Source organism: Myotis daubentonii, chromosome 13 (genome assembly GCF_963259705.1).
Source record: "Myotis daubentonii chromosome 13, mMyoDau2.1, whole genome shotgun sequence".
NCBI classification, from domain to species: domain Eukaryota; kingdom Metazoa; phylum Chordata; class Mammalia; order Chiroptera; family Vespertilionidae; genus Myotis; species Myotis daubentonii.
In genome coordinates this window covers 27455641-27483442 of record NC_081852.1, presented here as the reverse complement: position 1 = coordinate 27483442, position 27802 = coordinate 27455641, and the positions used below count along the sequence as shown (strand labels likewise).

The window sequence follows — 27802 nt, the reverse complement described above, 5'->3', positions numbered from 1 at the left end:
TCTCCGGGAAAGGGGGTGATCTAGTCCAGCAGATGGTTTAGCATTGCTCAAATCTGATTTAAAAATAAGCCCAAGCAAGATAGACAAAAAACCCCAAAAAACAAAAAGTAATAAAAACAAACAACAAGTAAAAATAAGTCCAAGCAGAGTGAACTTAGGAAAAGTCAGGCTGGAGGGAAACTGGAAGAAGCCAACAGCCACTAAACTCCCAACAACCTCACGTGATGGCAGAAGAGACAACAAAAGCTGAAGATAAGCATCTCGCGAGAGGAAAGATAGACCGCGAGAAAGCGCACGTCAGCCCGTGACCCGCCTTCCCCGAGCCCCGCCCACAACCCGTCCTCACTCCCACCTTGAACCATCGCATGTGATGTCATGACGCGTGCGTGGCCCCGGCGCAGGGGGCGGGCCCGCGGCGCCGGAGGAGGAAGTGGCGCGGTGGTTGCTCCCTCTGCTCCCTCGGCTGGCTCCCGGGGCGCGGAGAGGAGCCGCGGTCCGGGTCGCTGCCTCAAGCTCCTCCGCTGCGCTCCTCCATGTGCTTCGGCGTCGTCGCTCCCCTCCCTCAGGCCGCCTCTCACTCCGGGGTCTATGGAAGTAATGGAAGGACCCCTCAACCTGGTGAGTGGCTCCCAGAGGGTCGCGTCCGCCCTCGGCTCCTTTGCCTCAGGAGTCGGGTCTGGTCCGCTGGGTGCGCCGACCCTCCATGCACGGGGCGCGGGTTCGGCGGGGGTGGTACTGGAGGCTGGGGGGCGCCAGCGGGCGTGGCCCACGGCGGCTCCGGGCAAGCCGTCCCGGACCATGATCCCCTCCGGGATCCCCGGCAAACTCTCGAGTCCGTTTCCCGCCGCCTCCGTGCGCCCCCTGCCGCAGGGCCTGCGCGGGGGGCGCCCACCCGCCGGGGCCGCCACCTCTCGAGGCCGGAGGAAATGCCTCCGAGCGCCACGTAAACACCTCCCCGCCGCCCGGAGCGGCACTGACAGCGGCCAGGGCAGCGGTGGTGTGTGATGCTGGGTCCGGCTTCTAATCCACAGGGTCTGGAGTCTGCGCCTCTCCACTTCGGAGAGATGGGTTCGTACCCCTCCTTTCCCCTCCTGTCCCCCCTCATTCCGTTTCTCATCTATATTCAGATGCATACACGGAAAGTCTCCCCTCTCGAGTAAGTTGGAGACAGCTGGAGGAAAAACAAAAACAAAACACAGGGTTGTCCTTGTTAGCTCCGGTTCATCACTTGAGGCATCACGAAAATTCGGTAAATGTTTGCCTTTCTCAGAAAAAGTACTGATTATGTTTTTAGGCTTTTCAGGTGTCGAGGTTTAATAAGCAACCGCGAGGAAGCTGTGCTTTCCTGCCTGGCCGCTGCATCCGCTGGTTTCCCAGAGAGAGCACCTGTTTTGGATACTTGAGGCTGTAGAGCGGTGGTTCTCAACCTTCTGGCCCTTTCCATACAGTTCCTCATGTGGTGACCCCCAACCGTAAAAGTATTTTCGTTGCTACTTCATAACTGTCATGCTGCTACGGCTGTGACTCGCAATGTAAATATCCGATATGCAAGGATGGTCTTAGGCGACCCCTGCGAAAGGGTCGTTCGGCCGCCAAAGGGGTCGCGACCCACAGGTTGAGAACCGCTGCTGTAGGGAAACAGGAGGCACTTGTAAGAGGCACACGTTGGAGATGCAGTTGCAGCGGTGGACACAGGGCGCCTTAGTTCCTCAGGTTGGGACTCTGCACCCTGGAGTCGTGGAAGGGCCCTGGGCTGGATCTAACCCACTCCGTGGAGAAGCAGCAGAGCCTGGTGGTTTCAGAGAGTGTGTATCCTGGGGCTAGACTGCTTGAATGTGAACTCTGGCATTGTCACCCGAAAGCGAGGGTTAAAGGAACTAGGCGGACAGGGCTTAGAGCAAACAGCGTGTGGTACATAGAACTGTGTAAGAGTTAGCTATTATAATAACCAAGAGTTAGCTATTATAATAACCAGAGCATAGACCCTTAATTTAAATCTCCCTTGTAAAATAAAGATTTGGGCTTGGTGAGCTTGGAAAAGTTTAAAATTCTAGGGCTGGAGCTAAAAGCGGTGGTTCCCAAATGACTGGTGCCAGGCTAGCTCCTCTGCGAGGCGCCTCCCAGTTTTATTAAGTCGATCCCTTCCCCCATTGGTAAGAGTTGTTTACACATAAAAAGAATTTGACTAGATTTGTGAGTTTAAAAAAAAAAAAAGCAAAAACAAACCAGGAAAATGTCTTGCCCTTTTCTTGTTTTTAAGGTGACATATAGTTTGCAGTGAAATATAATGGATGGTTCAACGTTTAAACTTAACAGGAATATTATTAGAAATCACCAGCAGTTTATAAAGTGCTCCAAAGTTCGTGTCCTTGCAAAATGACCATTGGTTCAGTGCCAGTTAGCTTTACTTTATTTGGCTGCAGGCTGCAGCAGAACCGCTGCCAAACTCCCACTGGTCTGTGGTAGCTTACCAGGAGACTGGAGTTGGGTGAGAGTTGTAGATGGAGCAGGAGAATCGCCAGTTTAGGAAAATTTAGTTCAGTGGTGGTAATAGTATTATCTCTTTATAGAGAATTTTTGAATCCAGTCTTGTTGAGCAGGCTAGCACAATTTGGTAACTTTGTAGGCAAGTATTAGAAATTTGGCATCTTGAATTCTTTTTTTTTTTTTTCATTTTTTAAAAATTCTTTATTGTCTAAAGTATTACATATGTCTCCTTTCCCCCTCATTGACTTCTCCCCAGCCACCCCCACTCCCTAGCACATGCCCTTACCCCCCTAGTGTCTGTGTCCATTAACTATGCTTATATGCATGCATACAAGTCCTTTGGTTGATTTCTTTTTTTCTTTTTTTTTATTATTAGTTAAGGTATTACAAATGTGTACTCATCCCCCCCATTAACCCCCAACCTCCCCCCCACACACAAACTCATGCTCCCATCCCCCCGTTGTCCGTGTCCATTGGTTTGGCTTATATACATGTATACAAGTCCTTCTGTTGATCTCTTCCCCTTACCCCTGCCCTCCCCTACTTTCCTTCTGGGGATTGATAGCCTGATCGCTGTTTCTCAGTCTTTGGGTCTGTCCCTTTTCATCAGTCTATGTTGTTCTCTATAATCCACAAATGAGTGAGATCATGTGGTATTTATCTTTCTCTGACTGGCTTATTTCACTTAGCATAATGCTCTCCAGTTCCATCCATGCTGTTGCAAAAGGCAAGAGTTCCTTTTTTTTTTTTACCGCAGCATAGTATTCCATTGTGTATATGTACCACAGTTTTCTAATCCACTCATCTGCTGATGGGCACCTAGGCTGTTTCCAGATCTTAGCTATGGTGAATTGTGCTGCTATGAACATAGGGGTGCATATATCCTTTCTAATTGGCGTTTCTGGTTTCTTGGGATATATTCCTAGTAGTGGGATCACTGGGTCAAATGGGAGTTCCATTTTTAGTCTTCTGAGGTAGCTCCATACTGTTCTCCACAGTGGCTGCACCAGTCTGCATTCCCACCAGCAGTGCAGAAGGGTTCCTTTTTCTCCACATCCTCTCCAACACTTGTTGTTTGTTGATTTGTTGATAGCCATTCTGACAGGTGTGAGATGATAACGCATTGTCGTTTTGATTTGCATCTCTCGTATAATTAGTGACTTTGAGCAGGTTTTCATATGTCTTTCGGCCTTCTGTATGTCCTCTTTCGAAAAGTGCCTATCTAGGTCCGTTGCCCATTTTTTTATTGGATTGTTTATTTGAATTCTTACACCATTTGAGATTTGAAAGTTCTGGGTTCTAGCTTAGCTTGTTTTTCAGAAGATAACAAGGGAAAAGAGATTAACATTTACTTGAATCGTTTAAACCAGTGGTTCTCAATCTTCTGGCCCTTTATACAGTTCCTCGTGTTGTGATCCAACCATAAAATTATTTTCGTTGCTACTTCATAACTGTCATGTTGCTACTGTTACGAATCGTAATGTAAATATCTGATATGCAGGATGTTCTAAGGCGATCCCTGTGAAAGGGTCATTCTACCGCCAAAGGGTCGCGACCCACAGGTTGAGAACCGCTGGTTTAAACTGTGCTGTTAAGTATCAGTGACAGGCCTCTGAATTTGTTGTTACTCAGTTTTACATGACTGGGTTTTTTTGTTTTGTTTTTGAAGACTATCACATTCTTTTATGGGAGTAGATATCCAACTTTTATTCAGTTGATTCAACATGAGAAATAGTTCTCAATGCTTTGATTAATGAGTGCCTTTGAAAATCTCAGTAGTATATACAAGCTTTTTCTAATGATATAGGGTAGTCCAAATTCACTGTATAAAGACTATTACAGTACATAGGTTTATAATCATGTGTCCTCAGAGCATCCTTGGAATTTAGGAAGAACTGCTTCCCCGTTTTACAGATAAATAAGCCTAGGCTGAGAGAAATTAAGTAATTACTTAGACCAGTGACTCAAATACATTATAGATCACAATTTTTTTTGATATCACATTAATGTACTCATCATTTTCATTTCACTATGGCCCTTATCTGTATTGAACTGTATATTCAGTCAACATTTATTTTTTTTAAATTTATTTTATTGATTTTTCACAGAGAGGAAGGGAGAGGAATAGAGAGTTAGAAACATCGATGAGAGAGAAACATCACAATCAGCTGCCTCCTGCACACCACCTACTGGGGATGTGCCCGCAACCAAGGTACACGCCCTTGACCGGAATCTAACCTGGGACCCTTCAGCCTGCAGACCAACTCTCCATCCACTGAGCCAAACCGGTCAGGGCAGTCAACATTTATTTAGTGCCTCTGCCTCTAGTATTGATTCGTTTGTTAGGTTTGCAATAAGGGCTAGTAGGCTTATTTTATCACAGTGAGTTTTTAGGATATGGAAGAGACCAGTCTGAAGTAGTCATGATATACTGTATTATATCTTTAAATTTTAATTGATTTTTAGAAAGAATAACATCGATTTGTTATTCAACTTATTTATGCATTCATTGGTTGATTCTTGTATGTGCCCTGACCAAGGATCAATCCCACAACCTTGGTATATCAGGTTGATGTTCTAACCAACTGAGCTACTGGACCAGGGCTGAAATAGTAATATGTAGTACAGATATTGTATTCTAGTTCTCTGGTTTTTGATATTGGTCAGGAGAACAATAAGATAAATCGTATTTCCATCGAGGGAAAAATAGGTAGTCCTTGCACTCTAAGTTTTGTTTTACCAGCTTTTTCTCTCAGTTTTTAATATGGAAAAAATTATAACAAAAATTAGTGTATATTTAGGCATTTCCTTTGATACATTTAATTTTGGTATTGTGAGAGCTGGTAGCAAATGTCAGAACTTGTGAGATAATTTCTAGTTCTTTGGTTTGTTTGCTGCCTATGTAGGAAGTGATGTCAGACCTTAATTTATACATGACTATTGCTCATGCTTTGCTTACCTACTCTGCACACTCAAAGGTATAATACACAATTATAATACAGAATATAATACACAATTGTATTATGTGTGTTTGGCCCTTAAGAGTGCTGAGAATGTGCTTGTTGAGTAACTTAGCTTCCCTCTAGAGTGGTCAGTTTTTCTCATCTAAGAAAAGGAATCAGATAAGGTCCAAAGAATGACCTTGTACACACCTAGAATCTTTGTAATTATTCCATGTTAATTATATTGGCAATAAATTTTTTGCTGTTGTTAATCACCTCTTTCCATTTTTTATTTTTTTATTATTATTTTTTTTAGAGAGAGTGGGAGGAAGGGAGTCTGGGGGGCAGGGAGAGAGAGTGAGAGAGAGAAGCAAACATCGATGTGAGAGAGACACATCAATCCGTTGTTTCTTCCGGGGCTGGGGATTGAACATGCAACCCATGTACCTGCCCTTGACCAGGAATCGACCCTTCGGTGCGAGGGCCAATGCTCCAACCATTGAGCAACACTGGTGAGGGCAGCAGTAAAAAGTTTTCCTTGTTGCGCTGGAAATTTCAAGGAAAATTCATCCTGTGTTACAAGCTAGGTTGGGCTAATGGAAGCAGTCTGGGGAAAAGACTAGGACTAGGATAGAGAACTAGGACTTACCCTACAATTACTAAGGGCTGGGGTTGGTATCAGACACTTTGTTATTTATTTTGTTTTTTAGTACTATGTGAGATATTCCCCATTTTATGGATGAAGACATTGAAATGCAGAGTAAGGGCCCTGGCCAAGTAGCTCAGTTGGTTAAAACATTGTCTTAATACATCAAAGGTTTTGGGTTCAATTCCCAGTCAGGGCACATATAAGAATCAACCAATAAAAAAAAAATCAACCCAGTCCACATGGCTCAGTGGTTGAACCACGAGGTCATGGTTCGATTCCCAGTTAAGGCACATGCCCAGTTGCAGGCTTGATCCCCAGTGTGGGGTGTGTAGGAGGCAGCCAATCAATGATTCTCTCTCATTATTGTTTCTCTCTTCCTATCCCTTCCTCTCTGAAATCAATAAAAATATATATTAAAAAAATCAGCTGATGAATGCATAAATAAATAGAACAAATAAATGTTTCTCTCCCTCTCTCCCTTCCCCCTCCCTCACTTCCTCTCTCCCTCTCCCCCTCTAAAAATAAATCAATAAGTTAAAAAATTTTTAGTCTTAAAATACACACTGCTGTTTACTTCTAATTTAATCTTTATTCTTGAAAGTATTACATATCTCCCCCCCCCCCACCCACACTACTGTTTAAGAATAAGTGTAGAGTAAGGGATAACAGTGGGATTTGAAAGGAAGTTTCTAAATAAAATACTGATCTTTCTATTAGAGCAGTGTTTGCCCATTTGTTTTGACTGTGAGTCACAGAAAGAAAATTTTCATAATGACTAGTACACACATATGTGCATATTACTGCAGAGTTGCTGCCTTATGAATGTATCTCCTGGAATTGTGTAAAACGCAGGGATCCTCATAAATCTCACCCAAAACATAACAAAAAATTGAAACTATATGATGCCATATATGTACATAGACACATACACGTGTGTGCATGGTGCTATATTTGATATACTCTAATATTTACTATTGGATTTAAGAAAATGCTGTTAACCCACTAAATTGGTTTCACAACTCGCTAGCGGGCTGTATCCTGTAATTTGTCTTCAGAGCAGATGGTGGTGGTTATGGAAAAAAGCAAGCTAAACTGGAAACATTAAAAAAAAAGATGCAGCAGAGCTGTGTTTGGGAAAAATTGATCCTTAGACTTAAAATCAAAAACAGGTGTTCTTGGACTTTTCTAACACATGAGGAGTTATCTTAAGTATAATTGTATTACTTTACTTAGGCATCCAATTCAGTACCTAACTTTTAGGAGCTACTGCTTGCCAGTATGAGACTCTGAATTGATTGAGAAAGGGGGAGTGAATGAGATTTCTCCTTCACTGAAGACCCTACCTACCCCAAGGTTCAGGAGTACATTAGATTTTCCTTTGCCACCTTTTTTGGTGTTCTTTTTCTTTTCAATTTTACATGCAGCTTTTCCCTAGGGACACAAAAATATATGAAAAATAAAATAAAGTAATACTGTTTCCTTTGGGAAAGAAGACAATATAGAACCTGTATTTTTTAAAAAAATAGATTTTATTGATTTTTTACAGAGAGGAAGGGAGAGAGATAGTCAGAAACATCAATGAGAGAGAAACATCGATCAGCTGCCTCCTGCACATCCCTCACTAGGGATGTGCCCGCAACCCAGGTACATGCCCTTGACAGGAATCGAACCCGGGACCCTTCAGTCCACAGGCCAACACTCTATCCACTGAGCCAAACCGGTCTCGGCTAGAGCCTGTATTTTTAAAGCAGTTAGCATATAGAAGTAGAATGTACTTTTTGGTGAGGGCTGTCACTTAGTTGTAGTTAGGATTTTTGTCAGTTGCAGGTGATAGAAACCCACTTCAAATTTGCTGAAGTTAATTTGGGATAATTTATTGGAATCAAAAGAAAGGTGCAGGAAGGTAGGGCTACAGTGTAGGCGGGTCTAAGGACGTATGGGACCTGGGACTCGGGACTCAAAGATAATCAGATTCTTCCTCTCTGTAGATGAACATTTTCTACCTGGCTAACTCCTGGATATTACATTAGTTAAAACCACTTAAAACTTTCCTGACATACTCTCTAGTCCTAAATTTGAAAATCTGATGGAATAGAATCTTTAGGTGTTCAGAGGACAAGGTAAAGAAGAATTTGGCAACTCCCACAGGAATGTTAATCTGTTATCTTGAAAGAAGAGCAGTTCACGGAGAGGAGTGTGGTGTGTGGAACGTACTGGTTGTTTCTGAAGAGGATTCACCAAGGGAGAAATTTGTACAGGGTACACAGACTAAGACATTACTAAATCTGAAGCTGTTTTACTTTTTATAAAAGTTTTAGAACATTTTGTGGTATTGTGCCTTCACTTTTACTCGAGGGAGTAGGAAAATTCTGGTTAAAATGTCCTAGAGATTGGATGGATTAAATAGTGAATGAAGTTAAGTGCACCAATGATTGACTCTCTTTCCCCTTCTCCCTTCCTCTTTCTTCCCTTCCCTCCCTCTGTGAGTGTCTGTGTGTGTATATATATGTTTGTGTATATATAGTTATTTATTTTAGATTTTGATGCAGAGTTTTATTCTCACTTTTTTTCTGAAGTACAGTAACGTTCTGTTGGCATTTACCAATCTTTGATTTTGTTACCAACCCTCAACACAACTTCTTCCATTCTTCCATCTAATTAACCAACAAATATTATGTGTAATTACTATATATCAGGTACTGTTCTAGACTTCAAGGATTCAACAATGAATAGGACCAAATTCCTATTCTTACAGAACTCTCACCCCATGACTTTAGTTTTCTTTTCATCTATTGTGTCCTCTTTCTGTTTTTTTTTTTTAAACCATCTTAAGCATAGTTACTTTTAGTTTCTTTCGTGTTAATTCCAATATATGGATAATCTCTGAATCTGTTTCTCATCCTTTTCTCTATGTTAGTTACTTTTACCTGCTTCGCATGCCTAGTAACTTTATTGTATGTCACATATTGTGGATGGTATGTTGTAGAGACTCTGAATTGGTCATCTTCCTCTAAAGAGTGTAAAGTTTTGTGCTGGCTGGTAGCTAGAATACTGATAGATCACCTTATCTAGTCTAGGTTTAATTTTAGGTTTTATTAGGGTGGGTCTATTTTAGTTTTATCCATAATGCTTAGATTGTGGTTCTTCTCTCAGGGTTGGTCTTCCTGAGGTCTCAGGTGAAGTGCCAGGTTTTCACCAAAGTTACTCTGTCTAGGTCCAAACTGTAACCTGTCTTCCTAGCACTATGTGGCTTCTGAAATCTCTGCTCAGAGCTTCTGCTTGGACTCCTGGATTGTGCTCTGTTCTCATGCAACTTAGGACGTCACCCAAGGACCTGGAAGATTTTTTAATGTATATTTTTAAAGTGTCTATACTGCAGTTCCGTCCAATCATGGAGTCTCTTCAAATTCTAATCTTTTGGTTCCAGTCTTCATCACGTCTGCTCAGTGAGATACTGCTTGGCTTTTATTTTCCTGCACTCTATTTTGGAAAACGCCCTCAGAAAGAAAGCTAGGATGAATGTAGGTCTCATAACTTGTGCGTTTTCCTTTTGAAAATGTAATCTGTTATGTTTACGTTCAGTGTCTGTTAACTCCTGTTTTTATATTTATAACTGAAGGGTAGACCCGGGCCACCTGTTCCATCATAGGTGGATCAGAAGTACAAATTTCCATGAGAATGTCCAAGAGATTTTTAAAACAAAATTAAATCAGATTATTGTAAACTCTGTCAGAAAGTACTTCAATGTGAGATGGTGATGTCACGGAATCTAATATTCATTATTTAAGTGATAGGGTGTTACAGTCCCATGAGGATTGGTCAATCACTGCTTTCCTGTGTAAACAAAATCTATTTCCCAATAGAATTTGAGGCACCTGAGAATGAAAGAGATGCTACTATTATATGTTATCTATTGCTACATAGCAAATTATCCCAAAGTTTAGCAGCTTAAAACAACACACATTTGTTATCTCAGTGTTTCTGTGTGAGGAATAAGGGCATGGCTGAGCTGGGTTCTTTCCTTCAGGGTCTTTTCACTGGGCTACAGTGAAGGTGTCAGCTGGGGCCACAGTGCCACTTAGAGGCTTCACTGGGGCAGGAGCTGCTTGCAAGCTCACTCAGGTTTGATAGCAAGATTCAGTTCCTTGAGCGCTTGTGGACAGGATTTCAGTTCTTTGCTGGCTGTTGGCAGGCTACTTTTCTTCCATGTGAGCCTTTCTATGGGGCAGCTCACTGCATGACTGTTGGGGTCCATTAAAGTGAGTAAGGAAGAGAGTACTACCAAGATGGAAGTGACAATCTTCTGTAACCTGATCACGGACGTGACATCCTGTTTCCTTTGCTATAGTCTGTTTTTTTAGATGCAGTTCACTAGGTCTAGCCCACATTTGAGGAAGGGTGATTACAAAGAACATGGCTCTTTCAAGGCTCAGGAAGGTAAAGGTACCCGCAGCTTTACACCTTTTAGTTCTTTTTTCCCCCTTTACCTAGAACCTTTTTGATTGAGTGCCACTTGTTTTAACTATATTATCCAAAAACATTCCTTAGAAAAATCATAGTGATCATAACTTAGCTTTCTTCATAATGTGCATTGTCTTCCTGAAAGATGTGTATAATTTCTGGGCACTATAAAATATATTGCTATGTTCAGAACATATTTTTTGCTCAATCTAAGACTCCAGGGTTAAAATTATTTTAGGCGCTCAGTCATTTATTGTTATCCATTATTTTTTTTTAATTGGTTTTTTACAGGGAGGAAGGGAGAGGGATAGAGAGCCAGAAACATTGATGAGAGAGAAACATCGATCAGCTGCCTCCTGCACACTCCCCACTGGGAATGTGCCCGCAACCAAGGTACATGCCCTTGACCTGAATCGAACCTGGGACCCTTGAGTCCGCAGGCCGACGCTCTATCCACTGAGCCAAACCGGTTAGGGCCCATTATTATTTTCAGAAGTAAATTGAGACTTAGAGAACAAGATTTTCGTCTCAATTGCAAAAGTGATTCTCTGAAGTATTTTTTTATGATGCATTAGTTGCACATTTTTTTGAAAAGTATGTTAGATTATTCACTTTACACCTGACAAAACATTTTGCTTTTTTTAAAAAAAAAAGTATTTTTATTGATTTTAGAGAGGGAGAGAGATAGAAACATCAATGATGAGAGACAATCATCTATTGGCTGCCTCCTGGACATGTGCCCTGACCTGGAATCGAACCGTGACCTCCTGGTTCAGAGGTCGACACTCAACCACAGAGCCATGCCAGTCGGGCCAGATTTTGCTTTTTTGAGTCTGTAGGCTGACGCTCTATCCACTGAGCCAAACCGGTCAGGGCTCAGATTTTGCTTTTTTAAAAAGTAAATTGAGGTAGAGTACGCATAACATAAAATATACTATCTTTATTAAGTGTCCAGTCTAGTAGCATTAAGTATATTTAAATTGTTGTGAAACATCTTCAGAACTTTTTCATTTTGCAAAGCTGGAACTAATCCTGTTAAACAACAACTCTTCACTTTTCTCTCTCCTCAGCCCTTGGCAGCCACCATTCTACTTCTATTTCTAAGAGTTTGAATACTTTAGATATTTCATATAAGTGGGATCATACAGTTTTTTCTTTTTGTAAGTGGTTTATATTTCATTAACTTAAATATCTTCAAAGCTTATCCATGCTGTAGCATGTGTCAATTTCCTTTAAAAAAAAATACACACACACACACACACACACACACACACACGAGAGGTCCGATGCACGAAATTTGTGCAAGAGTATGCCTTGCAGCCCCGGCTTCGTCCGGAAGGTCATCCAGATGGTTGTTCCGCTGTTCGACCGTTTGTTCGATTTGCATATTACGCTTTTATTATAGATTTTTATTGATTTCAGAGAGGAGGGAAGATGGAGAAACATCAGTGATGAGAGAGAATCATTGATTGGCTGCCTCCTGCATGCCCCCTGTTGGGGATCGAGCCTGCAACCGGGCATGTATCCTGACCAGGAATTGAACCATGACCTCTTGGTTCATAGGTTGACTCTCAACCACTAAGCAGCACTGGCCAGGCAATTTCTTTCCCTTTTAAGGCTGAATAATATTCTGTTGTATGTATATACCACGGTTTATTCATTCATCTATTGATGGACATTTGGGTTGCTTCCACTTTTTGACTATTGTGAACAGTGCTGCTATGAACATGGTAGTACAGTGCTTTTCACTTTTTATTTTTTTTAATATTTTATTGATTTTTTACAGAGAGGAAGGGGGAGAGATAGAGAGTTAGAGACATCGATGAGAGAGAAACATCGATTAGCTGCCTCCTGCACATCTCCTACTGGGGATGTGTCCGCAACCCAGGTACATGCCCTTGACCGGAATCGAACCTGGGACCCCTCAGTCTGCAGGCTGATGCTCCATCCACTGAGCCAAACCGGTTTTGGCTTCACTTTTTTTAAAGAAGTTTTGCTAAGTCATCTGTGAGTTTGTTAGTGAGGAAAACATTACGTAGCTGGAAGACTTGTTGATTATTTGTCTTTCTCCTTGCCTGCTAACCATTTAACTTTATGTAAGATATACCCATCTGGATCTGTTGGACCTCTTAAAGAGAAGGAAACACATTTACAAAGTTGTGGTAAATTTTAAAATGTAACAGAGGGTAAAGAGCCCAGTGACTACTCATTTAATGCATTTACCTTTCATCTGGGGACACTTTAGTCATTTGCTTTCAGAACTTTTGAGTTTGTCTTTGTTGTTTTGGTGAAAAATCTCCATCATAATATTAAATATAGGTATTGTAATTACTCAACTGTACGATGTACACATTTTATATTTTAAAAACAAATAGTAACTTTAAGGTTGAGAGGGAAGAATGAGTTACAGAAAAGAAGCAATTAGAAATGTTTGTCTTCTAGGCTCATCAACAGAGCAGACGTGCAGATCGTTTATTAGCTGCGGGGAAATATGAGGAGGCTATTTCTTGTCATAAAAAGGCTACAGGTGAGTATTTTCTTTAAGAAGAAGTACTGAGTCTAAAACTGTAGGGCAGTTCTTTCCTCCAGTATTTCTCAACACTTTATTTGGAATGAAAATAATAGTAATGATGTGCTGTGACCCCACTGACCCCCTGGAACATCAGCTTGCATTATTTTTTTTAAATATATTTTTTATTGATTTCAGAGAGGAAGGGAGAAGGAGAGAGAGAGATAGAAGCATCAATGATGAGAGAGAATCATTTATCGGCTGCCTCCTGCATGCCCTTTAGCGGGGATCAAGCCTGCAACACAGGTATGTGCCCTTGACTGGAATCGAACCCGGGACCTTTCAGTCCACAGGCCGATGCTCTATCCACTGAGCCAAACCAGCTAGGGCAGCTTGCATTATTTTTTGAGTGTGTTTGATTTCCCAGCTCCTCTCAACCCAGATTTCCTTCCTTCCTTCCTTCCTTCCTTCCTTCCTCCCTCCCTCCCTCCCTCCCTCCCTCCCTCCCCCCCTCCCTCCCCACTCCCCCCCTCACCTTATTTTTCTTTCTTTCTTTTCCTCCCCTCCCCTTCTTACCCCCCTGCGCACAAAGATTCACGCAATAGGCCTTCCTTCCCCTGGCCGCCGGCAACAGGTTTCTTCCAGCACCTGGGACCCAGGCCTTTGGTCTGGCCGCAGCAAGCCTCTTCAGTCTTCACTCCGGCCAGAGCCTTCTGCCTTTGCTCCATGCCTGCATATGCAAATTAATCACCATCTTTGTTGGGTTAATTTGCATAGTCACTCTGATTGGCTGGTGGGCGTAGCGGAGTAACACAATTTGCATGTTTCTCTTTTATTAGTGTAGATTGATTTCAGAGAGGAAGGGAGAGGGAGAGAGAGAAACATCAATGATGAGAGAGAATCACTGATCAACTGCCTCCTACTGGGGATCGAGCCCACAACCTGGGCATGTGCCCTGACTGGGAATCGAATCGTGACCTCCTGGTTCATAGGTTGATGCTCAACCACTGAGCCATGCCGGTCAGGCCAGACTTCTTTCTAAACCATGAAAATTATACATTCCATATTGGTAAACGATTCCTGGACACGGCTTTCTGAGCCCGATGATCCCTAAAGACAGAAGTGATGGCCAGATGTCTGCCAGTATATCTTGGTTATATTATAGAAAAGGAGTCTGGATTTCAAAGTTAGCTATTTTGGGTTCTGAAAGTAATAATTAGTTTGACTCCAACCAATTAATTTGCACTGAGTTTCTGTTTTCTAAAATCTTGATAATGCAAGATGCATCAAACTCCTGTGGTTTTTCTTTAGCTTCTCTTCTGAATATTTCATCTATATATTCATGCTTGTAATATTGTGCTGTGATAGCTTTTTTTTAAGGTATAAAATTTATAGAGTAACTGGCTTCTTATCAAACACTTAATTTTTATCCCAATCAGGCATACAACCTAGCATATGTTGAACTCAGAAATAGATCTTTGGGGTGTGTTTTTGTTGGATGAATAGCATATGTAAAAGCTTTGGGGAAAGGGCTGTTTTACTCATGCTTCATCCGAAATGGTATAGCTACCTTTCTTAGAGCAAACCTTATCACCTCTCTGCTAGAGGAAGTTACTCTCCTTTTCCTCTAGGCCAGTGTGATAATCCGAGCCATGTTCTTTCCTGGTAGAGTCTGCCTCTCCTGTGTTACCTTACTGCTGAAAAACAGACCACATCGTGGACACTGGTTTGGATAAGTCCTCTTATGTCAGTGATTTTTGCCTGTAAATCAGTGATTTTCAGAGAAAATTTCAACTCATTTTTTTTTTAAAGAATTAGTTTTGCTACTGAAGTGTACCACTTCAGCTATACAGCTGAGTATAGTATATTGTACCCCATAAATCTTTGTGAATTTTTATGGTGAGTTTTATAGGGGCTTAATACAACATTAAACTTTGTAGCTAGTTCTCTTTAAGTCTTTCATAAACCCTACTAGAGGCCCAGTGCACGAAATTTGTGCACGGGTAGGGTCCCTAGCAGCTGCTGGTTGCCGGCCGGGTCCTCCCTTCCCCTGGCTGCCTGCCACTGATCAGGGCCTCCCTTCCCGCAGTTGGCCAGCCAGCCCCAGCCCCTGAGTTGAACTCCTGGTCTAACTCCCAGTCGAGGGGACAATTTGTGTATTAGGCTTTTAATATATAGGATTTTGTTGTGAATCAAATTGTTAAATTTGTAGTCACTATAAAGAAAAGATAATGTATTATATACTATTTAAGAAAACCATGTTGTAGATGAATGCCACAGTGAAATGACACCTTTAGTAAAATAACCCAGGGTGGTCATGGTTACACATCTGTAACATATTAAGATGGAGTGATTAGTATATGTTAGGTGTTGAGCAGTAGGACATTCTGAAGAAAATGTATATAAAAGGGAGAAAAGTATTTTTCATTCCTAACCTATATCCATGTCTTTATTAGAAGACTTAAAACTAATGTTGGGCTTTAAACACCTCTTCCCCCTTTGTCTGTATCTAAATTCTGTGACATTCTCAGGAGTCAAAAGATAAAGGCAGCCTGTTGGATCCCATTAACTTTAATTATGGTGATAGAACTTATGAGCCAATTTGGGAGTTTAAACTTGGTTAAAAATAGCCTTGTAACTTATATACTAAATGCATAGCCCATGGACACAGGCAATAGGATGGTGAAGACCTGGGGGGAGGGGGTTGGTAGAGGGTGGGAGGAGGGAGGTCAAGGGGGGGGGTAAACAGGAGACATCTGTAATACTATCAACAATAAAAATAGATATTAAAAAATAGCCTTGTGTTGCATTTCTGAGTGGAGTTGTCAATGTAATACTAGTTTGAAAACTGACATGGTTGGAATGACCTCAATGTTTTGTAAATTGACTGACATTTAGGGCTTGTAACAGCAGTGTTTTGGGAGGTGTGGATGTAGATGTATTTTGAGAGGAGGGAATTTAACATTTGGAAATCATCTTAAAGATATGACAGGGAAAGGTTTCTCTGAGAAAGACTCAAGAGGAAGGAAAGCCTGAACTGAGAGAACTTAGGGCAAAAGAAGGGGACTCTGTTCAGCTGTCAAAGATCAGAGGAGATTCTGAGACTAAAAATTTACCTTGAGATTGCATAGCTAAGGACTCAGAGCCTGTATACTATATAGAGTTTTGATAGTGTTTGTTTTGTAAATGTGTTGAAATAAAGCGGTAACTTGATTTCTCTTTCCTTTTTGAGAAAGGTATGATCTACTCTTGAGGTGGACAGTAACTGAATTAGATGAAATGAGTATATGAGCATTCATTGGACAGATAAACTGAGATACCAAATCTCAGGAAGAAAAAAAGCTGTCTAAACGTGGCCGGAGGTGGAGAGAAGTTGTTCACATTTTACCATCTAATATGAAAAAAGGAAAGCTTAAGAGGCCACAAACTCTTGTTAGAAAAATCTATTGCCTTGAACCATTGGTTCCCAACCTTCTGGCCCTTTAAATACAGTCCCTCATGTTGTGACCCAACCATAAAATTATTTTCGTCACTACTTCATAAGTGTAATGTTGCTACTGTTAGGAATCATACTGTAAATATCTGATATGCAGGATGGTCTTAGGCAACCCCTGTGAAAGGGTCGTTCGACCGCCAAAGGGGTCATGACCCACAGGTTGAGAACCACTGCTTTAAACCCTTGATTAACAGTTGTAACTGGATTGGTGTAATTCTCCTTTATTAGCTTTCTGCAGTCCAGTTCTCTAAGTGCATTTCATTTCTTTCACAGACAGCAAAAAGAGCAAAAGCTTAAATGGGAAGTTGATAATATCCATTGACAATGCTTAGAACTCAAAAAATGAACATTTGAGATGAGCAGACCTCAGAGTGCAGTGTTTCTGTGTATTTGGTTGAAAACAAGTCTTTTTTTTTCTTCTTTTTTTTGGCAAGGCACATATCTTTACTCCTGCAGGAGGGTGCACACGCACATGGTCTGGGAGCACACGCACACTGAGCGGGCAGTCTGCTCGACTTTTTATTCTTGGCTTTTTATTCCTGATGCACCTGACCTGTCCCTTACTCTTGGAGCTTATGCTCAGTCTTTCGTGATTGGCTAACTTAAAGGAAGGGGTTGACCTTTGCCGGAAAACAAGGCTTGACCTACCTTCCCATTAGACTGTGGTGACGTGAAAATGACTCAGAGTAGATTAGTCTTTGTCATTAAGAGGTAATATTTTGCTCTGTGTGCCCCAGATAAGTTGTACAATTTGTACTTTGGTACCAGATTCATGATAGAATAGTAAAAGATGTTATTTTAAGAATTAATAGATTCTTCAGATTTTCATAGTTCCTTTCCCCCATCATTTGTTTAATATTTACTTTAAATATTAGCCTAGTGTTGTAATTGAAGGAAGCATTTTAACCAGATTTGTTAGATTTTTGTGAGTAAATGTTTCTTAAATTTCTGCCTTGGTGGAGCTGGAGCATTTGTTCCTTTTGTGACTCTGGAGTAAATCCATGACCATGTAATCAGATTAAAAATTTTTCCTTTTAAAATAAATTTTTTTAATAAAATATATTTTAATTGATTTCAGAGAGGAAGGGAGAGTTAGAAACATCAGTGATCAGCTGCCTCCTACACGCCCCCTACTGGGGATCAGGCTCAAAACCTGGGCATGTGCCCTTGACTGGAATTGAATCTAGGACTCTTCAGTCCACAGGCTGACATTCTGTCCACTGAGCCAAACCAGATAGTGCTAAAATAACTATTTTTTAAGGCCCAGATTTAAAATCTGGGAAATACTTTAAGTCAGCGGTCACCAACCTTTCAGACCTCACTACCGCTGCTTTAAATGACAGTGTGACTGCTGTTGAATTCTTTGTGCTTTGGCAGCTCAGTGTCCTTGGGTATCCTTTTCTCTCATGTTACAGTTTTAAGGTTCAAAGGGAGGCATTCCAGTTAAGTTTGGTTTCGCCAAATCGTTCCATTTGTTAAGAAAGCAGATTTAAAGCAAACTGTAGTTCAGACAAGGAGACAAATATATGCAGACATAATGGGAGGGATGTCTAGGAAAATTCATCCACACCATCAGAGCAATAGATAGAATGTCTCAACTGAGTTAAACATGAACAGAAGGAAAAGAAATAGTCTTTGTGCACCCATACACATTTAGCATAGGAATAAAAGAAAAAAATGGAGGAAAAAGGTAAGTATGGCTGGAGCAAAAACTGTATAACCAATTCTGTGCTTTTGTTACCAGCAAGACCATGAGACTTTGGATCTTGTTTTCTCAAAGGAAAGATTTCAATCGAGAGACAGTATAGAAAAGCAAAAGCAAGCAAGCATTTGTTGACCATAGCAAAAACACATTTAGGCCAGTGAAACAAGGAAGAGCAGAGAGGGAGCCTCAGGAAGTCAGAGAAAGGGGACCTTGGAGACAAATTCAGGGGGTTAGCCTGGGATAAGTTGCTGCTGCCCCATTTCTCCCCTGGTTGCAAGTCTTGTGGGGTCCCTTGGCGTTTAGGAGGTAGATGCCTGTGAGGGAAGACGGGAAGGAAGGGAATGGCATGGGTATGCTCTCTGGAGCAAGAGTGACGGGGACCTTCATTCTCAGGGTTTTTGAAGCTGGGCATTTAGAGGAGGTCTTAGGAGAGGATCAATAGAATGTTCATCAGCTTTATGCTAATATACTAAAATGAGATTTATTCGCTTAATTTGTCTATCCTTGGGTGTGATTGGCAAATGACACTAATTGGATTTCTGTTATGTGTCTCCCTGAGTAGGGTGATTTAAGCTATTTACCTTTAAAGTGCCAGCCATTTACTTTTCTGTATTTTTGGTTTAGGGATGATAGGATTCACTAGGTGGCTGCACACTGCTATTTAACTATTTGACTTAGTTTCCCTATTCCCACGTGTCCTGGAATTTTCCTAGCTTCTTACTTCAGAAGTTAAGAACCGAGGTCTCTTCCGTCTCACTGACACACTTTCTGTTGGGGTGGGGGAATCCAGTTAAAATGTGTCTTAAATACTGTGGCAGAACCTGGCAGACAGCTGTTCTAAGTCATGGACTCTGAAAATCATTAACATATTTGGATTAACACCAGGCAGAAAGCAGTGCCTTGTAGTGTTGTAGGCGGTGGGAATGGCACCAGGTGTCTGACTGATGGGGTCAGACTGTACCTGGGTTCAGCAACCTTGGTACTTGAGTTCTGGCTAGGAAAAGAATTCAGAGCCAAGACTCAAACTTGTTGGAGAAGATTTATTAGGCAAGCAAAGAGAAAGGAAACTCAGAAATTTCCAGTGGGCAGCTGAGAGAGTGGGCTAGGGCTCCTTTTAACTCCACGGAAGGAGTTAACTGCTTTCATATTCAAGCTAATCTATGGGGTCTGTCCTGCCATCTTGTGTCCTTGTATGGAGTTAGATGGGGCTTTCCTCCAGCCCCCTTATTCTCTAAGGGTGGGGGCCTACCACATGACAGGGAAGAAAAGGTCAGGAGAATCTGACCTGCGTGATCAGAGGCTTTCTAGGGTGTTGAGGGTGTAGGGTGTCTTAGGGGTGAGGTATTTATTAACAGTACTTACCTCCAATATCTGCTCTACCAGTGTGTTTTTTTTTAATATATTTTATTGATTTTTTACAGAGAGGAAGGGAGAGAGATAGAGAGTTAGAAACATCGATGAGAGAGAAACATCGATCAGCTGCCTCCTGCACATCTCCCACTGGGGATGTGCCCGCAACCCAGGTACATGCCCTTGACCGGAATCGAACCTGGGACCCTTCAGTCCGCAGGCTGACGCTTTATCCACTGAGCCAAACCGGTTTCGGCTGCTCTACCAGTTTTATTCCATTGCTAGGTGTCTAGCAGTTCTGTCCTGGTGATCTTTTGTAACTGGCCCATTGTCCTTGCTCTGCTCATGTTTGTCGAACTGTCTACCACAGTAATATCTGAAAAAAAGGCAAAAGAGAAACTTAATGTAGAGGTGAGAGATGGTGAAAAGTTTATAGTAAGCAAGAAATAAAAAATCGCCCTGACCGGTTTGGCTCAGTGGATAGAGCGTCAGCCTGCAGACTGAAGGGTCCCAGGTTCGATTCTGGTCAAGGGCATGTACCTTGGTTGCGGGCACATCCCCAGTAGAGGGTGTGCAGGAGGCAGCTGATCGATGTTTCTAACTCTTGATTCCTCTCCCTTTCTGTAAAATAATTCAATAAAATATATTTTAAAAAAATAAAATAAATAAAAAATGGAGATTGAGTATGATCTATTAATTTTGTAAAAATATATTTTTATTGAATTCAGTGAGGGAGAGAGAAAGATCAATGAGAGAGAATCATTGATCGGCTGCCTCCTGCATGCCCCCTACTGGGGATCAAGCCTGCAACCCAGGCATGTGCCCTTGACCTGAATCGAACCTGGAACCCTTCAGTCTGTAGGCCAATGCTCTATCCACTGAGCCAAACCAGCTAGAGCTGATCTGTTATTATTAATATTAATACCTCATCTTGGTCCAGACAGGATATAGAAGGCCTTATACCAAAATATAATATGTAATTAAACATAAGTAGGTGAGAAAACCTCCCTCTCTTCTACTCTCTAAAAATTAATGGGAAAAATATCCTCAGGTGAGGATTACAAAAAAAAGCACTGTGGGTTCTTGCATATTTGATAGAATTTGGCTTTAAACTTGCTAGCAGTCAGGTCAAAGAGGAACATTATGGATTTTTACAGTGACTATTTTAAGATCAAAGAGAAATTTATTAAGTTATTGCCCATTTATAGTCTTTGTCAATGACACAATATGTTTGACAACTTGCTTACAATAAATGTCAACAAGGGTTTTAACTCCCTAATTCCTAGCAGTCTGTTGGCATAGCTCAGAAACAAGTCAGAAGTTCTTTAGGAGGCCCAAATGATAGTCCAGATGTTTATGCCAGTAAAAAAGTCATTGATAATCATCCTATATAATAAAAGAGAAACATGTAAATTGACCTTCCCTCTGCTATGCTCACCAGCCAATCAATGCAAATTAACCCGACAAAGATGGTGGTTTAATTTGCATACACATGCGCCAGGCAGAGAGCAGAGCAGGAGAGGTGGCAGCTTGGGGGGACATGGCTCCTTTGGTCGCTCCCAGTGACCAAGGGAGCCATGCCCCCGCCCCCCCCCAAGCCGCCAGGCGGAGAGCAGAGAGGGAGAGCTGGTGGCTTGGAGGACTTGGCAGAGTGGGAGGCTGTGGGACGGAGACAGAGCAGGAAGGGAAAACCAAGAGCGCGGGGAGCACCAGGAATTCTGGGAACAGTCGTTCTGGTGGCAGCCCCAGGACCGGAAGCAGAAGCCCAGAGCATGGGGAGCACCAGGAATACTGGGAATCGTAGTTCTGGTGGCAGACGGATCTCCTAGACACTAAAGCAAAGTGAGCCTGGAGCAAGTTACTGTGCGGTGGGGGATGGAAGGAAAGCAAAGGTGAGAGACATAAGTAAAATCAGAGTGTCTAGGAAAAATTAAAGGGAAGATATCCTAAAACTTCCAGGAAATCTTCACCAATGAAGCAAAGAAAAAAAATGCCTCTATTATTCTGTGAGCAACAAACCAAACTGGGTTGGGGGTCTCAGACAATTCACTCATATGACTGCAAAGACAGACAGAAACTCCCGGATTGGAGAGGACTCCTCTGAGGGCTCCCAGATTGGAGAGGGTGCAGGTCGGGCTGAGGGACCCCCACACCCCCCAGTGCATGAATGTCGTGCACCGGACCTCTAGTATCTTTATATTTTTGTGAGCATGAGTAATAGGGTTTTGATGGGTTCTTGTTAAATTTTCATCCTCAATTCTATTTTCTTATTGGGCCATCTTTACTTCCTTAATTGTGAAATCTACAGGGGTTTTAAACAACAAACTCTTCAATCCTGGCTGGTGTGGCTCAGTTGGTTAGAACATTGTCCTGCACTGAAGGGTTGCAGGTTTGATTCCCAGTCAGGGCATATATCCAGGGTTGTGAGTTCGATCCCAGTTGGGCACGTATGGGAGGCAACTGATTGATGTTTCTCTCTCACATCGATATTCCTTTCTCTCTCTCCCTGTCTCTCAAATTAATTTAAAAAAGAACAAACTCCTTCAAGATGAGGTAGGGAATGGCTACATTTGATTCCCACTGACATATTTTTAAATTCTCATCTTGTTTCTTTTCAGAAACAGGATAACTATATAATAGCAGAGTTGCTTCTAAGATCATTTCTCTCTGTCACATGAGGAGTATTAAAACTCTTCCTTTGCCCTGTTACTTACAAAATGACAACACTCATATTAATGTGCCTCTTTTTTTTTAAACCAGCATATCTTTCTGAAGCCATGAAGCTAACACAGTCTGAACAGGTGAGACATTTTCTTAATATTTACAACAAGGGTTAGAAGGATTTTCTTGTGAAGAGTTGACTTGTGTATAAAACCAAGCATTGGGCACCTCTCAAAACACTATAGTCAAAATACAGTATGGGGCGAAAGTAGGTTTGCAGTTGTTCATATGAAAAATAATACAATAATTAATAAAAATGCAAGAATAAACTTTTTCGTGTACTTTCAACTGTAAACCCACTTTTGCCTCACCCTGTATATAAATGGGCAAAAGAAAAGTATTGTAGAAAGGAAATGATAACTAAATGAACTGCTGTTGATTACCAGACACACCAGACATGTATGCAGAAACTCCTATCCTTCTTTCCTAGTGGTTACTTACAGATCTCAGAGTGCCACATGTGTCCTAGAGGGGCCTCGTAGGGCCTTTCCTGATCATTAGCTCATTTGACCAGGAGCTCACAGTAAGTAAGCTGGCCTGGGCAAGGGGACCTGTTGGCCTTCCCTTTGCTTCTCAAAGATAATTTAAATCTAAACTTATCTTTCCCCAAATTCCTAAGCAATTCTGGTATTTGTTTTTAATCCTTACTCGAGGATATTTTTCCCATTGAGTTTTTTAGAGTGAAAGGGAGGGAGGGGACAAGGAGAGAGAAACATTGATGTGAGAGAGAGATATAGATTGGTTGCCTCCTGCTTATATCCCGAATGGGGCCGGGGATCAAACCTGCAGTCAAACCTGTGACCCTTTGGTCTACAGGCTCTAACCATTGAGGAACAGGCCAGGTGTTTGTTTGTTTTTTTTAAGTTTTTCAGGTAGAAACCCAGAAAAGGGATTGCTGGGTCATATGGTAACTCTATTCTTAATATTTTGAGGACCCAACATACAGTTTTCCATAGTGGTTGTACCAGTTTACATTCCTACCAGCAGTGAATGAGGGTTTCTTTTTTCTCTACAACCTCTCCAACACTTGGTACAGGTGTGAAGTGGTATCTCATTGTAGTTTTTTTTCTTTTTGGTTAATTCTCACCCGAGGATATTTTCCCATTGATTTTTAGGGAGAGTGGAAGAGAGAGGGAAAGACAGAGAAACATTAATGCGAGAGAAGCACATTGATTGGTTGCCTCCTACACGAGCCTTGATGAGGGCCCGTGCTGGGGAGGAGCCTGAAACCAAGGTACATACAGGACCCTCTGGTCCACAGGCTGTTCTACCCCTGGAGCCAAACCGGCTAGGGCTGGTTCTGGTACTTTTTAACTTGGTCTCACCAATGGCTTTAAATTGTTTTCTGTGTTTGGGGAAGGCTTCCCTAGGTTTTTAAATTACCTTTATCCACAGATGATTTCCTGATTATACAAGTGGTAGGTACATAGGAGGTGATTGGTAAACGTTTAATTGAATTAAGGAGATCCCTTTCTGTGAGGAGATACCAGTGGCAAAGAAAAAACACAGAGTTCCTCAAACTGAACCAAGAGAACTGAGAAGTTGTGTTTTATCACACGCACTTCCCTTTGATTATAGAACTGCTCATGTTAATCCTGTAATATAGATGTGCACTGAACCTTCTGAACACCCTGTCAGTGAAAAGACTTTTTAGCTAGTTATGGAATTGATGTCTAAAGAGGAAGATTTTCTGTTTTTAAGCCGAGTATCAATGGCATTGCAGAGAGTTAAGGCACAGTTAAAAAAGGTCTGATTCAGTATGTGGATTTGGAATAGTACTTCTGACTTGCTGAGTGAATGGTGTTCTGTTTATATTCATAAGTTAGCGTAAGTGTTAACTTACCTAGAAATAACTAGTTATTTTGAAAAACATTTGAGGTTTAATTGAATCATAGACATAGTATATAGATTTTTAAATGTTATCGGGCTATTCAGAAAGGAAGGTCTTGGAATAGTATTTGCTGGACATTACTAAAGAGACTCATAATGTAAAATTGTTCCTTTCTTTCTGTGTAACAGGCTCATTTATCACTGGAACTGCAAAGGGATAGCCACATGAAACAGCTCCTCCTCATTCAGGAGAGGTGGAAGAGGGCGAAGCGGGAGGAAAGGTTGAAAGCCCAGCAGAGCACAGACAAGGATGCCGCTGCCCAGCTTCAGGCATCTCACAAGCCCTCTGCTGAGGAGGCAGAAGGCCACAGTCTCCTTCTCTCTCAGAACTACAGCCCTTCCACAGAGAAACACCTGCCTGAAATTCAGAGGGTCTTTGATAGGGATCCAGACACACTGCTATTTTTACTTCAGCAAAAGAGTGAGCCAACAGAACCATGCATTGGAAGCAAAGCCCCAAAAGATGATAAAACCATTATAGAAGAGCAGGCAACCAAAATTGCAGATTTGAAGAGGCATGTGGAATACCTTATGGCTGAGAATGAAAAATTAAGGAAAGAAAATAAACAACTCAAGGCTGAAAAGGCCAGACTTCTAAAAGGCCCAGTAGAAAAAGAGCTGGATGTAGATGCTGATTTTGTTGAAAAGTCAGAGTTATGGAGCTTGCCACCACAGTCAGAAACTGCTACAGCCTCTTCAACCTGGCAGAAATTTGCAGCAAGTACTGGGAAAGCCAAGGATATTCCAATACCCAATCTTCCCCCCTTGGATTTTCCATCTCCAGAACTACCCCTTATGGAACTCTCTGAGGATATTCTGAAAGGACTTATGAATAATTAAAATGGAAGGCCATAGAAGAGGTGAGAAGAGGAAATAATACAGTTAATCCAGAAGAAACAAAAAAGGGAAAAGCACATACAAGGGTAATCCTGGAAACGCTTCATTACCTGGCACCCGTGGAGAGGAGGCAGCGCAGGACTCGGGAAGCGGTCACTGTGAAATACGCCGAGTATCTGACTTCTGACTCAAGCTAATGATTCCAGACTTGGCAGACACTAACCCCTCGGAGGTTCACTTTCTCCTAATACAAACCAAATGGCTACCTGGAATAATTTTTTCAAGCAACAATTATTTTTCTTATCTTCAGGGTTAAAATGTATAAAAGTATGTTATGTGTAATTAATCTATAATGCCATAAATGATAATGCAAAACAAATAATACGGTGGCCTGGGAGGCTGCCTTGTATTTGAAACATGCTTTCTATCATGCATTGACTGTATGCATTTTGTTATGCACATTTCATTTGTTTAATAAGGTGTGTAAGACACCTTTCTAGATGAAACTCTGTGTGCCACACTTTGCACTACTCATAACATAATGATAACCTCAAGACTATCAGGAGAAATATTTAAATTTCCATTTTATGAAGAACCAAATTATTAGTTATGCTTTTTTAAAAAAATTACCAGTTTACATAATTAATCAGGGTGCATTTAAGTTCTAATTTTTTTTGTTTATTGTATAATGCATCATTTGAAAATACCAAGGAAATAATCCTTTTGTTTTTAATGATGCACGAGTGGAAGTAATGCTAGTTGGCAGTATTTGATTGTAAGAAATCAATAAAGTACTTGTGTTTTATACCTTTGGTGAACGTGGTTGGTACTTGAAAAGCAAGTTTTATATGGTTTCTATGTTGTAAATTTTGAATATGATTTTGAAGAGATTCTATCAAAGGATTACTTTGGTATATTACAAATTTCCTTCAGTGTTTTGTAGTTCGGTTCCTCTCTAGGGAGCAAGAACAAGGAAGTTCCTGAGTCCTAAACGTGTTCCCAACCTTTCCTTGTCCTCGCACACATGAAAAATGCTCAGGTGGAGCTGCCATTCCTGGGCACCTGCCACCAGCTGGAGGGAGCGTGGCGGTGGGGAAGCGCCCGCTGGGCCTTCTCTTCTGCAGAGCCCAGGTGCTCCGGGATGAGAAGGCCAAGGGGGCATAGAAGGGAAACACGTGTGAGTGTAAGCACTGAGTTTGTTCAAAGCATAGACTTGGTTTATTGTGTGGAATTGAGGGAGTGACAGAAATAAGGAGGAACAGCAGACTGCCTCCCCTGAGGAAACCAGGGACAGTGGGGCCGAGGGCTAGGGTCTGGCTTACATGTTTAGTGGTGAAGCTAGCAGAAGTAGGATGACACGGAGTGACCATTCAGAGGTCATGTTTTTTTCTTGTGTTGTCTTGCTACAGATGAAACCAAAAGTAAACTAACTTCTTAAAAGAGTTCCACTCTGTTAAAAGTTATATTAATTTGCCCACCTCAGTGTTGTTGAATATTTTGCTTGCCTAGCCTTCCTTATAAAATTTCAGATTTAACAAGTTTGTGCCAAAAACAAACTATTAGCCTAGCCACTTCTCATTTAAAAAGGAGATTTATTAGGGCTGACATGAATACTTTCAAATCACATTCCTTTTCTGCCACCACCCTCTTCCTCCCCTCCCCTGCCCTCCCATGACTGTTGGCAGTGATATGCATTTTGCAGGACCTTGCTCTGTGCGTTTCCACTAACAGCTGCACGTTAAGTGAACTAATCTTTTTCATTGTCTTGGAAGTTCTTTTCCCCACTATTTAGTACTCTTGTTATATCTGGTTTTTAAGTTTCGTGTTTGCGTCTTGATAGAATGTATGTGCCTTTTGACCAACATGACATGGCATCCTTGTAACATCCTAGCACGGGGTCTTCTGTAGAGTAGATTCTTAAAACAAAAAAACACCTGTTTTACTCAATTGTAGGACCTAGCCTCTGGGCTTGTGGCCCATCTCTGATTTGGGGTTTTTAGGTGTTCTTGTGTCCTCTCTCTCTAGTTTAAGGCACTGAAAGGGATTTGAGAATAGCTTGCTTCCAGAAAGGAATGCACTATACATGCATAGGAAGTTTAGCAGGTCTTGTCTTTCCTTACTGAGGGGTGGCCTCTTGCTACTGAACCCAGATAACTAGCTGGGCATTAAAGAAGTTCAGGAAGCCTAGTCCTGAGTTCTTATTTTCGGCTTTTCACAGAAGGACAATAAACACTGCTTTCAGAAAGTAAGTGGTATGTAAGAATCTGGGCTGTGCCGCTGTGGTGACCACAGTAATCCATACTTCCTTGAAACCAGGCTTAAGAGAAAAGGAAATCAGAAGAAGGTATTTTCAAAATAGTCTCTTCAAAGCCATTGTTCACATTTTATCAAGGTTATTGAAATAAAATATTTTGTCTCTAGGTGAATCAGTTCAAAATGTTAAATACTTTACCTTTCTGCTTTTAACACTTCCTAGGTACTTTTTTGTTTTAATGTATTTTGGATCTCATAATTTTTAGGGCCTTTAAGACCTATTATTTTACAAAGAAACAAATTTGAGTCTCAGAGAGTTATGTGAAGTTTTATACCAGACTGAGAGCAGAGCCAAGAGGAAGGTGTCTGACTAGCAGTCCCGTGCTGTTTTTACTGGGCTACACTGGAGCTGAATTGTCTAGTTTTCCTACTGTGGCCAAGGGAACTGGTCATTCAAGTTTCTCCTCAGGCACACATTATACCACTGCACCTCAACTACCGA

At 41.5% G+C, this 27802-nt stretch overlaps 1 protein-coding gene across 5 annotated transcripts; it reads left to right on the top strand.

Annotated features, from left to right (window-relative positions):
* Positions 1–391: 391 nt before the first annotated feature.
* NRBF2 (nuclear receptor binding factor 2) lies at positions 392–25854 on the top strand. Of its 5 annotated transcripts, none has more exons than XM_059662601.1 (4): positions 430–618; positions 8183–8337; positions 12982–13066; positions 24340–25854. In XM_059662601.1, the coding sequence occupies exons 3-4, from the start codon at positions 13031–13033 to the stop codon at positions 25048–25050; spliced, it is 747 nt and encodes a 248-aa protein (XP_059518584.1). In that variant the 5' UTR covers positions 430–618; positions 8183–8337; positions 12982–13030; the 3' UTR covers positions 25051–25854. The 5 variants fall into 5 exon arrangements, with proteins under 5 accessions (XP_059518581.1, XP_059518584.1, XP_059518583.1 ...); XM_059662597.1 differs by lacking the exon at positions 8183–8337 and adding an exon at positions 22360–22400 and having other exon boundaries at positions 459–618; XM_059662602.1 differs by lacking the exon at positions 430–618 and adding an exon at positions 22360–22400.
* Positions 25855–27802: the final 1948 nt, after the last annotated feature.

What these genes read in the sequence shown, in the direction of transcription:
- NRBF2 (XM_059662597.1), top strand. Translation starts at nt 589, where the DNA reads ATGGAAGTAATGGAAGGACCCCTCAACCTG. An exon ending in TGGAAGGACCCCTCAACCTG is followed by an intron (nt 619 to 12,981) that starts GTGAGTGGCTCC and finishes TTTGTCTTCTAG; the next exon opens with GCTCATCAACAGAGCAGACG. An exon ending in TTGTCATAAAAAGGCTACAG is followed by an intron (nt 13,067 to 22,359) that starts GTGAGTATTTTC and finishes TTTTTAAACCAG; the next exon opens with CATATCTTTCTGAAGCCATG.